The 16,610-nt window shown below is 29.1% G+C and overlaps 1 protein-coding gene and 1 non-coding gene across 3 annotated transcripts in view; both read left to right on the top strand.

The window, feature by feature from the left end:
* Positions 1–6,259, top strand: part of LOC124429951 (zinc finger SWIM domain-containing protein 8 homolog) — a 41,051-nt gene extending 34,792 nt beyond the window's left edge. Inside the window, exons 9-21 of one of the 2 annotated variants that reach the window (XM_046975858.1) lie at positions 14–190; positions 299–485; positions 779–908; positions 986–1,142; positions 1,253–1,449; positions 2,103–2,595; positions 2,679–2,807; positions 2,909–3,122; positions 3,441–3,748; positions 3,898–4,005; positions 4,108–4,475; positions 4,570–4,719; positions 5,158–6,259. In XM_046975858.1, coding sequence (XP_046831814.1) covers positions 14–190; positions 299–485; positions 779–908; positions 986–1,142; positions 1,253–1,449; positions 2,103–2,595; positions 2,679–2,807; positions 2,909–3,122; positions 3,441–3,748; positions 3,898–4,005; positions 4,108–4,475; positions 4,570–4,719; positions 5,158–5,224 — 2,685 coding nt within the window. In that variant the 3' untranslated portion in view covers positions 5,225–6,259. Of the gene's footprint in view, positions 1–13; positions 191–298; positions 486–778; positions 909–985; positions 1,143–1,252; positions 1,450–2,102; positions 2,596–2,678; positions 2,808–2,908; positions 3,174–3,440; positions 3,749–3,897; positions 4,006–4,107; positions 4,476–4,569; positions 4,720–5,157 lie in introns of both variants that reach the window. The other variant, XM_046975857.1, reaches the window with a different exon arrangement.
* Positions 6,260–16,253: 9,994 nt separating this feature from the next.
* On the top strand, positions 16,254–16,335 carry Trnas-aga. Its single transcript has one exon. It is a non-coding gene; the product is annotated as a tRNA-Ser (tRNA).
* The last annotated feature ends 275 nt before the right edge of the window (positions 16,336–16,610 follow it).

The following is a 16,610-nucleotide window of genomic DNA, read 5'->3' as shown; positions in this document are numbered from 1 at the left end:
ATAAATCTTACAGCAACAAGTGAATCCAGCGTCACATCAATTAACGTGCCTTGCCTCCGCCACTTTGGCAAAATGTTGCTTTTTGTGCACGGTACTCGCTGAAAATCCTGAATATCATAATCTTGCATTCAGAGTAGGTCTCTATGGTTTAGAAATGGCTAGACCGCCGGCAAATACGAAACCTTTAGAGGTACAATTTATACCTATCAATACGGTTAATACCATTGAAAGTTTTTTTTTTTTTTTTTTTTCTATTTCTATTTCTCTGTTAATTTCTTTATCATTTTCTTTTTATCAGGTCAAACTAGCACATCAAGAAAGCGAACTCGTCGGTTTGTTGAAAAAAATTCCCCTAGGTCAAGCTGAACTTAATATGGTCAGACAAAGAGCGGCACAATTACGAGATGGTGTATTACGATCAAGAGGGCATGCATTGCTACCAATTATTTTAGCAAGCTTCATATTCGATACTTTGAATACACCGAGTATGTTTATCCTTAACATATATGCATATATAAACAAATTAATATATAATATATATATATAGATATATATATAGATAGAAGTCTATGGAAAAATGGAATCTTTGAAATATTTTGATTAAGTTTAGTTGTTAAAATACCGCACGCGTTAACCCAAAGTTAAATATCTGTTCGATCAGAATCCATTCTTTTTTTTTTTTTCATACACATTTTTTTTTCATATACACCTACAATATTAATACTCAGCTAGAATAGAAAAGTATAGGAAGAAAAAAAAAAAGAAAAAATATTTACAGGAGGTCCAGAAATTAACAAAGAAGCTGATGAAGCTCTGGGTTTCGACGCAGCTGTCGCTGCTTTAGGATTGAAAGCAAACGTAAGTGAAGCGGATCATCCGCTTCTTTGCGAAGGTACTAGACGGCAAAGGTACGTTATTCATCATTAGAAATTTCTCTAAGATCATAGAAACAAAGTTATGATATATTTCTTGTTTTGATTTATAGGGGCGACTTGGCAATTACTCTTCTTGTACATTACAAGGATGCACCAGCTAAAGTAGCTAGAATAATGAACAAACTTTTGGATCGTGATGTTCATCAATTAATTAAGTCTCCTATTCTTAGTAGTTACTACACTGCAAATCCTATCACTAAACCTGAGGCAAGAATTTAAATATTGTCTTAATTAATATATATAATTGTCTGTTATATGACTGTTTCTTAAATTCAATTTAGATAAAAAATTATTATTATTATTTATTTATTTTTCAGACGACAACGCACTTGCCGGATGACGAATGTTTGTCGCCTTTAACAGGCACCGATGTTCCTGGAAACAGTGACAATGTTATCGGTAATGGCAGTAGACCACACAGTAGTACAAGCGCGGAATTAGAAAATAGCATGAGTGCGTTAACTCTTCAACCACCATTAGTGCAACCAGTACCAACTAGAACTAAAGAAACAAGGTTTGTTTTTCATTGATAATACATACGTATTAATACATCGTGAATTTTAATGTTAGCTTTATCCAGTTGCCAATTATGTTTTTGGCAATGAATAACTATGAAAAAGCTTTTATATAAATTTTAAAAGTCACGTTATAAAATTAAATAACTTGCAAAACTATTTAAATAAATAATACAAAAAAGTTTTTCTCAAACATCAATTATTCTATTAAAAATATTAAAATGTAAATAATATAATCTTAATTTGAAATTATATTAATGAAACTAAATATTTGAACTTAATAATTATAACAAAAAAATCTGAGCAATTTTATACTTATATTTTAAACAACAAAATATCAAACTTTAAATCACATATACTTTATATTTACACTAAATTGATTTCGTAAAATGAAAACACACATACATATATATATATATATATATATATATATATATGTATATAAATTTCTAATTATTTTGTAAAAACTTTTAACGTTAAATTTTAAATCCATTGAAATTAATTTTGGGTGTGGTAAATCTCAAAACGATCATCAATAAACAAATCGACAATGTTGTTACTAATCTCAAGCGCTTGGAAGATCGAAAAAATTCGCTAAACGCTTATATGCGTCTATAGCATTCACAAACGATTAATTTTGATCATTTTATAGGTACAAGAGTAAGCGAGTATGTCCATCGATCCCTAATCAACCATCCGAAGCTGGTGCACATTTCATGTGTGAATTGGCTAAAACCGTATTGGCTAAAGCAGGTGGTAGCAGTTCAACTTCATTGTTCACTCAAGTATCAACGAATCAAAATCATCATGTACCACATAGAGCTTTACACATGTGCGCCTTTCAATTGGGTTTATATGCTCTTGGTCTTCATAATTGCGTCAGTCATAATTGGTTGAGTCGTACTTATTCAACACACGTATCTTGGATCACTGGACAAGCTGTAGAAATTGGTGCCCCGGCTATATGGTTTCTCATTGAAAGTTGGGAAGGTCATCTAACTCCTCCAGAAGCTGTCAGTATTGCTGATAAATCTTCTAGAGGTAGCGATCCAAATATGGTCAGAGCAGCCGCAGAATTGGCACTATCTTGTCTACCACATGCTCATGCTCTTAATCCAAATGAAGTGCAAAGAGCAATTTTACAGGTAAACATTATAAATGAATTGAGGTAAACTAACTATATGACATCTAAATTAATATCATTCAAAAAATTCTTTTATGTTTACAGTGTAAGGAACAAAGTGATGTGATGTTGGAGAAAGCATGTATCACGGTTGAAAACACGGCAAAAGGTGGCGGTGTTTATCCAGAAGTACTTTTTCAAGTTGCCAAATATTGGTACGAGTTGTATATCCGTGTAAGTTTACAATATTACTTTCGAACCTGTTTATGAAATAAAAAGATCGATTAATTAATATTATAAAAGATCGATAAATTTTTTTTTTTGTTTACATGCAGCACACACCAGGAGGAGAACAACAAGATGAGATGCCACACGATTCTTTACAGTTAGATCTTAACAGTGCTCTTTTAGTAGAACCTGGTCCTCCGGTAGATTTATCTGCAGGTCAAATGATACCAGGTCCAACACAGGCCGTTGTTGTAACTAGTACACAACCACCTCCTCAGCCATATCCTGCACATCCCACTATAACGACTCTGGCACCCTTGGGTACAGTACAACAGTATTACAATCACGAAGCACAAATAATACAACAACCAGGTGTTTAGATAAAAGTATTTTCTTTCTTTTTTTGGAGGACATATAAAAATAATATTAGTTTTTTTTTTTTCTTTTTTTCTTCTTTTTTCCTTCTTTTTTTCTTTCTTTTCTTTTTAAACGTACATAATAAATTAATATAAACCATTTTTCAAATCGAATGCAGTTATAATTATTTACGCATAAAAAATCATTATTCATAATGCCTTGACATTGTTCACGCGCATTAACTAATGTTACATATAACCTTTTGCTTCTCTTTATTTCCAGGAGTTGGCATGCCGTATGCGGTAGCTCCCTACAGTTTCGTACATCCTCATCATTCGATTCCAACGTTCGGTGGCCCGATGCCTTCGCATAGAGTAACTCTACCACCTGCACCACCACACATGCAAATGTATCACACAGCCTTTCCGCCTCATCCTAGATGTCCACAGCATCCTCAACATCCACAACATCCGCATCATCCACCGCCAGCTGCACAGCCACCGCCAGTGCCGCAATACTACGCACCGCAACCTCCGCCTCCGCCAGGAACCCATCATTTGTTCACCATGCAACAAACCATGCCAGTTAACGTACGCAAATTATTTTTATTTTTCTAGATAACGTATGAGGAATTCTTGTAAATTTATTGTTTCTAATTTAAATGTATGGTTTCTCTCTTTTTTTCTTTTCTCCTTTTTTTTTTTTTTTTTTTTTTTTTTTTATTTTTACTTTTCATCAGGTTCAAGCGGGAGTAACACACGGTCCTATTCCTGGACAAAGTGGTCTGCCTGGACCAGCATTGGTACAGGCTCAACCAATTATATCGACTGTAAGACCTCAACCCCAGGTTAATATATATATATATATATATTACATTATTCTACAACAGATCATTTTTCTTAGAGTCATCGTTTTTCATTGCTTTCTCTCTTTTTTTTTTTTCGATCAGGTTCATAGACAAAATCAACCATTTAGGCAACAACAATTTAGGGCATTGGTTGCGGCGTATCGCGTAGGTATGTTAGCCTTGGAGACATTAGCTCGTAGAGTTCACGACGACAGGCCCCAGGCGAAGTATGCACGTAATCCACCATACGGAGAAGACGTTAAATGGCTGTTAAGAGTTTCGAAACGTTTGGGCTCGCAATACCTTCATCAATTGTGTGTCTGTACGGTTAACAGTATCGTCAGCCCGTTTGTTCTTCATGAAGTGGCACTCGAAGCGGCCCATTATCTCGCCAGAAATAATCCAACTTTGGTGTTACAACACTTGAGATCGGCTCCTCTGGCACCGCTAGTACACAAGTGTCAACAAATGTTAGTTTTACGTTTGATAACAGACAGACTATTGGATGTTATTATATTAAAAAATAAAAATGTATAATAATTTGTGTTAATTATAAATTTGTAGGTATATTCAGTGTATGCATCAGAAGTTGTATCATCTGGCACCTGGCGATTACGAGGACTTCGCAAGTGTAGTTTGTGCGGCAAGAGCCGCATTCCATATCACTCCGGAAGGGCACACACAATTCAAAGAATGGCTTCAATCTATCAAGAGGTAATAATATTACATTTTCTTTTAACTCTTTGCAGTTTGGTGGGTTAAAAATTGATCCATCCTTTTCTTGCTTAACTTTTTACGCATGGTGGTATATATTTTAATCCACCTCGTTATTATTTCTTATCTTTTTTTTTTCCCCCCCTTTTCATTTTGAGCAATATTTTATGTTAAATAATTGAACGTGTTTTTCATTGTTTTTTATATCAAAAAAAAAAAAAAAAAAAGAAAGAAAAAGAATACCGTGCAACTTAGATTTTTATTTTCTTTAAAATCGTTTGTCTCCAAAGTGTAATTTAGCAGGAAGTAATTTTGAGAAATCTTTTTTCCTTTTCTTTTTTATTTTCTTTTTTTTTTTTGTTTTTTTTTTTTAGAACAACTATGAAAGATTAAAAAGAAAATCGAACAAAATAAAGTACTTTGTATGCTTGCTTTCAGATCTCAATCGTGTAACAAAGATCTATGGGCGCAAATCAATGCGGCATTACAGCAAAATGGCAAATGACATAGAGCGGAACCAGGCATATCAAGAGGCATAACGTCATTACCCCATTCAACATCAGCAGCCCCTGGAACAATTGCCGTGGCACAGGCATCGTCTGTTACGGCAACGGTAGCTCCATCATCATCGTTATCACCGGTTACGACGACGACAACAACGACGACGTCCTCGTCTATGGCAGCTACTACGACAACAACACAGAATTTAGTCACCCATCAACATCAACAACAATCTTCGTCCCATCAAGATCGTCGTACGCGTTCACGCATCGGTCATCCACAACAAGGACGACTTGGCCAGGATTTTCATAATGTCTGTTTACGTTCGTCCTCGTGGAAACATCGCGTAAGCGGCAACGATAACAAGGGCAACAACATTGGATGACGTATGAGTTTTCCGTGCAGCACGCACGACGGAAACCGTCTTAGGATTCTTGCTCAAAATGGAAAATTCATCACGGAAATGAGCTCCCGTTCGATCCAATTTGATCAACGTACGGTATCCATGATGACATAAGCTAAAAATTGCTTGATCTAAGAAAAGAAGGAGGAGGAGGAGGAGGAGGAGAAGGAGGAGGAGAAGGAGGAACGAGAAAGAAGAGAAAGGAAGAAGAAGAAAAAGAAAAAAAAAAGGAAAAAGAAAAAAGAAAGAGGAAAATAAAAAAAAAGAGAGAGAGAGAGAGAGAGAGAGAAATCTCATATCTAAAGAAAGATTATCGCGTTTTCAATCGATTCGAATTAATCTGCAGCATTCAGAGAACGCAATTCACTACACATACACACACACATATATATATATATATATATATATATATATATATATTATATATATTTATATATATATATATAGAAAGAGAAAGAGCATCGTCTTTAATATACTTGAAAGAGTAACGATGCCAATTTTTCACGACTTGTCCTTCTTCGTTAATCGTTCAATCAAAATTCTTTACTTTCGTAATCGCGTACAGACATCGCGAATTAAAGAGACAGAGAGAAAGAGAAGAAAAAAAAAGAGATAGATAGAAAGAGAGAAAGAAAAAGTTATCAAAAGCAAAACGAAAAACAGAGAAAAAGAAATATATATGTATATACATACATACATATATATATATATATGTGTATGTATATATGTATATACATGTATATATATATATATATATATATATATATATATATATATATATATGAAAAAAAAGGAATAATACGGGCAACAACAACAACAAAAACAACAACAATAACAACAACAAAAAGAAAAAGAAAAAAAGAAAAACACAGAACCACTCCTCGTTTTTAATTTAAATCGTCCGATCGTCTTTTAGCCGCAATTAGATAGGAAATTTTATTTTGACTCGTCACATAGATAGAACGAATTTTTCTCTCTTATTTTATTTTTGTAAACAAGTAAAAAATTTTAATATCGATAATGCCTATTTATATAACTGTAATAGAAAATTCAGAACAGAATGTTTATCAAAATAAGTGATTTATATATATATATATATATATATATATATATATATATATATATATATATATATACATATATATACATATATTATGCATATATATATATATATATTATATGTTTATATATATATATACATATATATATATATATATATATATATATATATATATATATATATATAAACCCCTTTTGAACATTACAATCGAAAATTTTTATAGTCATAAAGAACACTCGAATCACATAATCAGTCGAAAAACTGATATCTTTCGCCAATTTTCCCCATTTTACTTGGCTTTATTGGTTTTTTCTTTTTTTTTTTTTCTTTTCTTTCTTTGTTTCCTTCTTTTTTTCTTTCGGTGCTTTTTTTTTAGTACTATAATAAATAAGATATATATATATATATATCTTATTTCTTTTTCTTTTCTTTTCTTTTTCTTTTTCTTTTTTTCTTTTCTTTTCTTTTCTTTTCTTTTTTTTTCTTTTTTTACTATATCATAGACGTACATATATTACACGCAGCTCTGCAACATAATCATTGTCTGTCATTAATGACAATCCGTAAAGGAAATGATCTCTGTAATTTTTAAATTAAAATAATTTGAAATATATAAATAAAGGAACAAAGTTATATAGCTGACATATCACCTCAAAAATTTGAGCCACCCACCCAAAAAAAATTGTAACCACCGTCCGGCCCCTCCATCCCTCTATAGAAACCGATATAATATTATGTATTATCTTTTTGTTTTTTTTTTCTTTTTTTTCGTTTTCGTTTTATTTCTTTTTTTTTCTTTGTTTCTTTCCTTACCCGCCCCCCACCCCTCCGCCCCCTATAATCTCCTATTTTTTTTTTAATTTATACGTACGATTACAATATGCTTACAAAAAAAATATCTGAATTATTTTAACATTAATCATATGAAAAATACAAAATTATGTGATCAATGTTGAAGCGTTTCAAAATTTCGAAAGTGGTGTATATATTATCAAGTAATAATGTTTCTGGTGGCTCTTAGAAGAAAAAATGAATGATGAAGAAGAAAAAGAAAAAATAGGAAAAAAAATACTTTACAGATTAGTTCACATATACATACACACACACACACACATACATATATATATATATATATGTGTGTGTACATACACACGTATACACACATATATACGCCCAATGAACTAACAGTATATTCTGATCATTTTGCGTTATCATGGGAACGCAGAATAGAAGGAGATAGAAAGAAACAGTATATAATCATTAAGATGGAACCATTCATTTACTCACTTGAACATTCGATAGCTTAAGTGAAAATTATTAAGATTAAGTAAACGAAAATAATGAGAGAAATAAAAAGAGTAAAGACAAAAAAAAAAAGAAAAAAAAAAATAAATAACCCACGAGATATAAACGGTAAGAGCAAAGAAATTTATTTTGCAATATGTGACGATGACGTAAGGAAGAAGAAGAAGAAGAAGAAGAAGAAGAAAATAAACAAACAAAGAAGAAAAAAGAAGAAGTTGAAAAAAAAAAGAAAAAAATAAAACAATATTGTATTCTACGAATATATGCCGCGTCCACGGGATTAGTGCCGTGTTTCACGGACATTGATATATAATATAATATATATATATATATATATATATATATATATATATATATATATATGTATATATATGTAATTATTATTGTTTTTAGTATGAACTCTAAACAGTGCCTCGTCGAAATCTATATAGAAGAAAAAAAAAAAAAATAAAAAATACTAAGGGGAAGAAGAAAAAAACGAAAAAAAAGAAAAAATAAATAAATAAATAAAAAGAAAAAGAGAAAGAGAAAGGAAAAGAACATTTTATGCGAGTCAAGAATATTCTATGAATGGACGACATATTGTCCAAAGGGGTAGGGGGAAAGAAAGATAGATAAGAAAGAGAGAGAGAGAGAGAGAGAGAGAAAAGAACGAAACTCGTCTTTAATTATTCTGTATCATTCGCCAGTGTTATTATAAATAAAATTACGCTGTTTTATCATTAAGAATAAATTAGAAATAACGTATGCGATTACGTATATATTAAAATTAAATGTAAAGCACGTCTATGTTTTCAAAATGATATTGAAGGGCAGTACACAGAATAATATAAAATAAGAAAAAGGGTAGAGAGAAAAAATGTGTCGTATGCATGTCGTATGCATCTATGTATGTGTGTACGTATGCATGTACGTATGTATGTATGGAAGAAAAAAAGATAAGGATATAGAAATACCGATAAGATACATACATTCTCGAGGATCTGCAAAGATAATTTTTCTTTTATTATTATTTCATTTCTATCAACGAAATAGTGCCATTTTACTTATTTTTAGTTTCATGTTAGAAAACAACAAAAAAAATTTTGTCAATAGTATCACGTGATCATATCTTTTTTTTTGCTACACGGGAAATATATATATTATATATATTTATTATATATATTATATATATTATATATATTAAATATATATATTACATTATAAATATATTATTATATTTATATATATATATATATTATATTTTATATATACATATAAAATAAAAGATTACATCAAGAATAAAATGAAAAACTCGTGAAACTACTTTTACTATATTTTCTAGTTTTTCTTTTTTTTTCTTTTTGTCTTTTTCTGTTATTTTTTTTTTTTCGTTTTTGTTTTTTTTTAATTTTCGTTCTTTTTTTTTTCTTATTATTATCTTCATTCTTTTCAATTATTCAATTCCGTTATTAAAATGATCTCATTATAGCATCTATTCGAGGCACATTCATTTCATGAATGTGTTTAAGTATAGACTCAGCGTATAGTCGATAACGTTATCCATAGCGAATAATAATTATCTAACTAGGCTACTTTATTAGTAAACTCTTATAGAAACATTATAAATCTGCAAAATTTTCAATGGATGAAAGGTTTAAACGATAACCGAGAATGATAAAGAAAATAGAAGAAAGAAGACAAAGATAGATAGATAGATAGAAAAAGAGAGAGAGAGGGAGAGAGAGAGAGAGAGAGAGGGAGAGAGAGAGAGAGAGAGAGAGAGCGACATACGAAAGATTATAAACACATTATAGAGATGCAAAACAAGACAGAAAATCCTTACGTAGATCGCTAGCATCCTATTTATTTCTTTGCCGAACATAATCTATATAAATATATACATATATACACAATGTGACAAAACATAAAGCGTTACAAATTGTTTTTCAAGAAATCATTGCGACTATGATTTTGAATGAATTTGATTTTTTCTTTTTTCTTCTATTTTTTTTTTTTTTTTTTTTTTTTTTTTTTTTTTTTTTTTTATAACCACTAAAGCAAAATGATGTAATCGTTCGATTGAAAAAAGAAAAGAAATTAAATTGTTTTACCATTTTATTAGTTTTGAGAAAGAAAAGAAAAAAACAATTTGTAACACTTCATATGGACCATCGATTATATGTGTATATGTGCATATATGTATTTATATATATATATATATATATATATATATATATATATATATGCAGGTTGATTATAAATTAAGGATCATTTGAATCTCTCATTTGTTAAGAATAATAGAAAAAAGATATATATATATATATATATATATATATATATATATATATATATATATATATATAAAACAAAAATTAAAAAACATTATTGAACTTTTGATTTAACAACGAAAATCGATTTCTCTATTTCGTACTCTTAAGATATATGACAAAATCATGAAACTTTTCTTAATACGGATATATTTTTTTCTAATTCCTATTAACAAGTAAGATATTACAATTGTTCGGTAATTTATAATCAATCCGTATAATAAAATATACATACCTATAGACATATAAAATATAAGTACTTTATGTGGATATAAATATAAATATAAAGATTTGCGAAAAAAAAAAAAATGAGAAAGTATCGTTCGAAGTAAGTATCCATGTAATAATTAATTTTTGGTGATCGTTCGAGTACTATTAAAAATGAAAATAAGATAGATTCTTGATGTTCGGAAGTACATACTTTTATGTATGTACATACTTACGTGAGAAAATGATCGTTCGAAAGTTGATCTTATTCTCTACATTTCTAACGATCGCAAAACGTAGAAAATCCAGAAAAGAGATAGATAGATAGAGAGAAAGAGGACGAGAGAGAGAGAAAAAAAAGGGCGAGAAATAAAGGGATGAGGATGGAGAACGTGAGAAAGCACGCCGAGAATTATATTTTTACACTTGATCAGAAAAAAAAAAAAAAGAAAAGAAAATAATAAAGCTGAAATAAAGTGCTACGTGACAAAAAAAAAAAAAATAGAAAAAAAATAAAGGAAAAGAAGAAAGAAAATTAAAAATAAGAAAAGAGAAAGAAAACAAATGAAGAAGATTTAACGCCGCGGGGCGACGTTAGACTCTTGCTTTAGTCTTATTAAGGATATAAACGGTATTAGTGTATCGTAGAAATATGTAAGATCATAATAGAAAAATTTGGGATCGAATATAATTGTCTGACCAATTTGATCTATCGATAAGGTTGAAAATAAAAAAAAAAAATGGCGTCGACCAACATAGATGGCGTCCTCGATCGTTTTCCAAAATTTAAAAACTAATGAAAAAAATATTGTCCATTCCTTTAAATCCGACTATTGAAATTCATCGATCTCTCTCGTTAATTCTGAATGATTTTTATTAAAGATCGAAATGAAACGAAAAAAAAAACAGAAGAAAAATCAAAAAAAAAAAGAGAGAGAGAGAGAGAGAGAGAGAAAAAACATCAACGTCAAGAAAAATTCCTACCTTAACATGGCCGAGATGATGATCTCCAAACTCCGATACACTTTTACGCGTGCGTGCGTGCGTGCGTGTGCGTCGTACGGCTCGAATAAATCGTAAGTTCGAATATGTGTTCAATAATTTAATAAATAAAGGAAAAAAAAAAGAGAAGAAAAAAAAAGGGAAAAAAGAAGGAAAGAAAAAGCGGAGAAGCAGGAGCAAAAGAAAAAAAGAGGAAAGAAAATGGAAATAAAAAAAAAAATAAAAAACAAAGAAAAAGAAAAAAGGTAAAAGAATACTCTCTCGCGAGTCTTTCCATATAATGCGGAGGATCATCGCGATATGTGGGTTTACACTTTAAATCCTTTGTGCGTTTTAAAGATCTTAAAGGCGAATGACGAATCCTCTTTTTCAAAATCTGTGAATGGTAGCCGAACGTTTATAGAAACGTTAATAAGCGAATACTTTTTTTAGCGTAGTCGCGCGTCTCTAGAATCGATCACCAACAGCTCAGGTATAATCACGATGATGAAAGGAAAACAAAAATAAAAAAAAAAAAAAAAAACATAAAAGTAAAAAAGATACACAAAAAAAATAGGTAAAAAAAGAGAGAAAAAGAAAAAGAGAGAGTGGGAGAGAGAGAGAGAGAGAGAGAGAGAGACGGAAAGAAAGAAAGTGAAGAAAAATAAGAAAAAAAGAAAAAAGATCCGATTGAATAGCGTAATACTAACATTCCTTGGTAAAATTTAGCGAATCTTCCTATCACCGATTTGTTGATAAGAGGATGTTATTTTTTTGCGTACGATCATATTGAAATCTCGAATGTATAAACATGACTAGGACTAGGATCCGTGGACGAATCAAAAGCGGATCGAAATTGTGACATTAATATCTATCGTTATTAAGAAAAAAAAATCAAAAAATAAAAAAAAAAAAGAAAGAATTTTTTATCGAGCAATGTTGTGTAGCAAGTCGTACATAAATAAAATACATTCGTACATACATACATACATACATACATACATACATACATGCATACATACACACGTACATTAAGTACGTCTGCTTTCTGCACTTTCCAGCGATAATTTCAAAAAGCTGGATTAGACGATAATACATAAATAAGCGCCATCTTAATTTGACCGGAATAAAGAACAGTCGAACGAATATTTTAAAGAAAAAGAATGAGAAAAAAAGTGAAAGGGAAAAAGATAAAAAGGAAAAAAGAAAGAACAGCAACAAGCAATGTATTATATCTTAGAATAATTCAAAGGAAGAAGAAAAAAAAAAATAATGACGTACGCGTTTAGCCTCGTAAAAAATCTAAAATTTCCTTGAAAAAGAATTTAGCAAGTGATGTTACGTCGCAGGATTGTTCCTTTATGATATATATATATATGTATATATATTCAAATAGGGACCCGTATAAAAATAATTATCAATAGAGATATTTCAAAAAAGAAGTGACGTTTCTACTACATGAATAATACTTAAGTACGAAGATACAAAATAACTTAAAAATATGTTAACGTATAAATAAATAAATGCTAACGTATCCAATAAGTATGGGACCAAACTTATATTACGTATTATTGTGATCAAATAGATGAAAAAAGTTCATATAAACTTATGCCCGAGAATGCTTTATTGAAAAATTATATACTTTTAATGATATTTATATGATTTATTGTGACAGTTATAAAAAAATGTATAAGAAAATTTCTCCCTTTGAATGCAAAATGCAGAATTTCATTCGTCGAATTAACGATTACCAAACTCGTTCTTATGATATTAAAAAATATATATAAAAACTATATTGGAAATAATATTAAAATTAAATTTTGAATATATATCCAATGTTTATCTTCTGTTTCTATTGTATTTTTATAAATTAACTCTTTTGAGAAAAAAACGAAAAATAAAGAAGTCCAGAGAAAAAAAGGAAGAAAAAGAATTCGGCAATCACTAATTTGACGAATGAGAATTAAATCATAGATATCTTTAAAATAATATATCTTTTTAATAGAACATTTTTCGACGTAAATTTATATAAACTTTTTTCATCCATTTGAACTCAGTAATATGTAGTATAAGTTTGGTCCTATACTTTTTGGACACTATATATATATATAGTGAGAGAGAGAGAGAGAGAGAGAGAGGATAAGGTTATATATTTTATTGTGTTCGACACAAAAATGAAGGATTGGAAAGATGCGACGAGGTCAGTATACATTTATCCGTACTTTTCACTAATTCTCACTTTTTCTTTTAACTTTTACGATTACCTCAAATGAAACTTGTTGTTTCAATATAGAAAATAAAAAAATCGAAACACACACATACACACACACACATACACACACACATATATATATATATCTTATTTTATTTTCCAAGTAGAAGCGTCACTATATCTTATCTGTTTTTTAAAAATTAATAAAAATAACAATTTCGATCCTAATGTTTCTACGATTACATGATATATTTAAGGATAGAATTCGTATGAATTCATAAAAATTTCTTCGTTACTCTGTATTATCCTGCGACATAACATAAATTTACAGAAATTATGTAAGTATAACGTTTGAATTATCGGGATATTTTAATTAAGGACGAGGATAGTGCAAGGATGCTTTTTGACCGGTGCTTGGTAACAATTAGAATTGGTTAAAGATAATTGGCTGGATTGTTTAAATATTACGATAGAAAATAAAAAGGAAAATATAATAATTATGTATCAATGTAGAATTTAAAAAAAAAAAGAGGAAAACAAAATAAAAGAAAGAGAAATACAAAACGAACGAACCGGAATGATTTTCATTTCTACATTTGAAGGTTCTTTTCGATGGCCAGTATCATTGAAAGATAATTGCACTTGTCCTTCCGTGTCAGCAGATTTAAGTATTCTGTAATTAATTAGAAAAAAAAAGAAAAAAGAAAAAAAGAAGAAAAACGTATGAAAAAAAAAAAAAGAAAGAAAGAAATGTAATGTCGTTGAACGTTTTTCGATACCTACGTCAAATCGAAGTAACAAATTTTCAACGATCTAAATTAACAAATTAACGATTATGTGTACTTCTATTTGATATGACCTTGACCTTTCGTATCTTATCCGAAATTTCGATTAAGAGAAAAATGTACATTATTTATTCTTTATCAATAAGAAAAAGAAAAAAAAAAAAAAAAAGAAAATCGAACGTCCAAATCGACATCTTAAGAGTATATAGTGACAATTCGTAAAATATGCGTCTAATGAAAAAAATAAAATAAAATACTATACTATAAAATAAAAATAAAAAAAAAAAAATAATAAAAATATGTATATATATATATATATATATATATATATATATATATATATAAATCTTCGATGGACGACGCGATATTTATATCATTCAAATATTAAAGATCATTTCGATAATCGTTTTAAAAAATCTTTAAGTAAATTGTACGATCTGGCGTGCAAATCGTGTAGGATAGGCCGAATAATTGAGAAAAAAAAAAAAATGTGATGAGAAAATAAAAAAGTAAAAAAAAAATTAATAATAATAATAATAATAATAATAATAATAATAATAATGATGATGATGATAATGATGATGACGATGATGATGATGATGATGACCGATATCGATAAGATGATTGTGTTTTCTTTTTCTTTTTCTTTTTTTAAATACATATTTTTTAAAAGGTAGTAATACATTTTTTTTGTCTCAAACCTTTATTTTAGAAATGTTAGCATATATATATTATTTTTTCAAATACCAATAGTAAATCACTTGTTGGGTCTATTCTACGGTCGATCAACGACAATTTCATTATAAATATAATCGTCTCATGTGGCCATATGATTCATCATGTTAATATCAGGATTATTCTTCAAATCGTGAAATTATAGTACATATAATAATATAATAGCATTTTTTCAACTTCTAGGTGTTAAAGACGAAAAATAATATTTTATAAGCCTGTGTATATATTTATAAACATATATATATATATATATATATATACACAAACACACACACACACACACATATGTGTCAATACGTAATGGATACATTTTTGATGCGTAACTTGATATATCTATCTATCTAAATATATATATATATATATATATATATATATATATATATATATATATATAGAAATATATATATATATATGTCATAAAAATATATGGATATGTACAATTCGACAAATCGTGTGGATAACATTGTTATAAAAAAAAAATATCCTTTAGTGGCCTCATTATGCTCTATGAAATGAGAGGCCACTCGCTTACTCTTCTACGGACTAACAAAGTAAGAGTATGTAAAATTTGTCATTAATTTTAACGAGATAATTATTAGTATTATTGTGGCTATTATGACATGGTAATCATGAATGTTGTGGAGTGGATCTATTTATGAATCCGTCGATCGTTAATGTAATCAAATGTGTTCTGCGTGACTTTTAATAGAACACTTCAAATCTATCGTATAATCTTTTTCTAACCTTTTCATATCTCCGGTCCTTTATTCTATACAAATCTAAGAAAAGATTAACAATTGCCTAACTTACATATATACACATGTACATACGTACCGTCCATATATATTAGATATCTCTTTAATTGTACTTAATTATTTTTTTATTTTATATTTTTATATTATAGTATAAAGAAGAATTATTATGATTATTATTATTATTATCATCATTATTGTCATTTGATAAAATATCAAAAAATTGATAAATTTTATTTCAAATCTAATGATATATTTATAATATCAATAATCATGAACCTGTAGCAGTCGTGGCCGAGTGGTTAAGGCGTCTGACTAGAAATCAGATTCCCTCTGGGAGCGTAGGTTCGAGTCCTACCGACTGCGAGTGGTTTAAAAAATTTATTTTTGAAGTTTTTTCTTTTTATTTGAAAAAGATTTTAATTATAGTTTTAAACCAATTACTTTTATATATCGTCGGATAGATATTAATCCTAATTGTACACATCTTAAAATTATTTTTAAGTTGTGCACTTGGGGTTCGTTACACTCCAGACATTTTGAACAGCTGTCATTTATACAGAATGAATAATTTTGACTCGAAAAAAATACTATGTATTCTTTGATACCCCGGGAATAATAATCAGCATGTTTGAAAACAT

Source organism: Vespa crabro, chromosome 17, assembly GCF_910589235.1.
Source record: "Vespa crabro chromosome 17, iyVesCrab1.2, whole genome shotgun sequence".
Taxonomy (NCBI): domain Eukaryota; kingdom Metazoa; phylum Arthropoda; class Insecta; order Hymenoptera; family Vespidae; genus Vespa; species Vespa crabro.
This window is presented reverse-complemented; position numbering and strand designations above follow the sequence as displayed.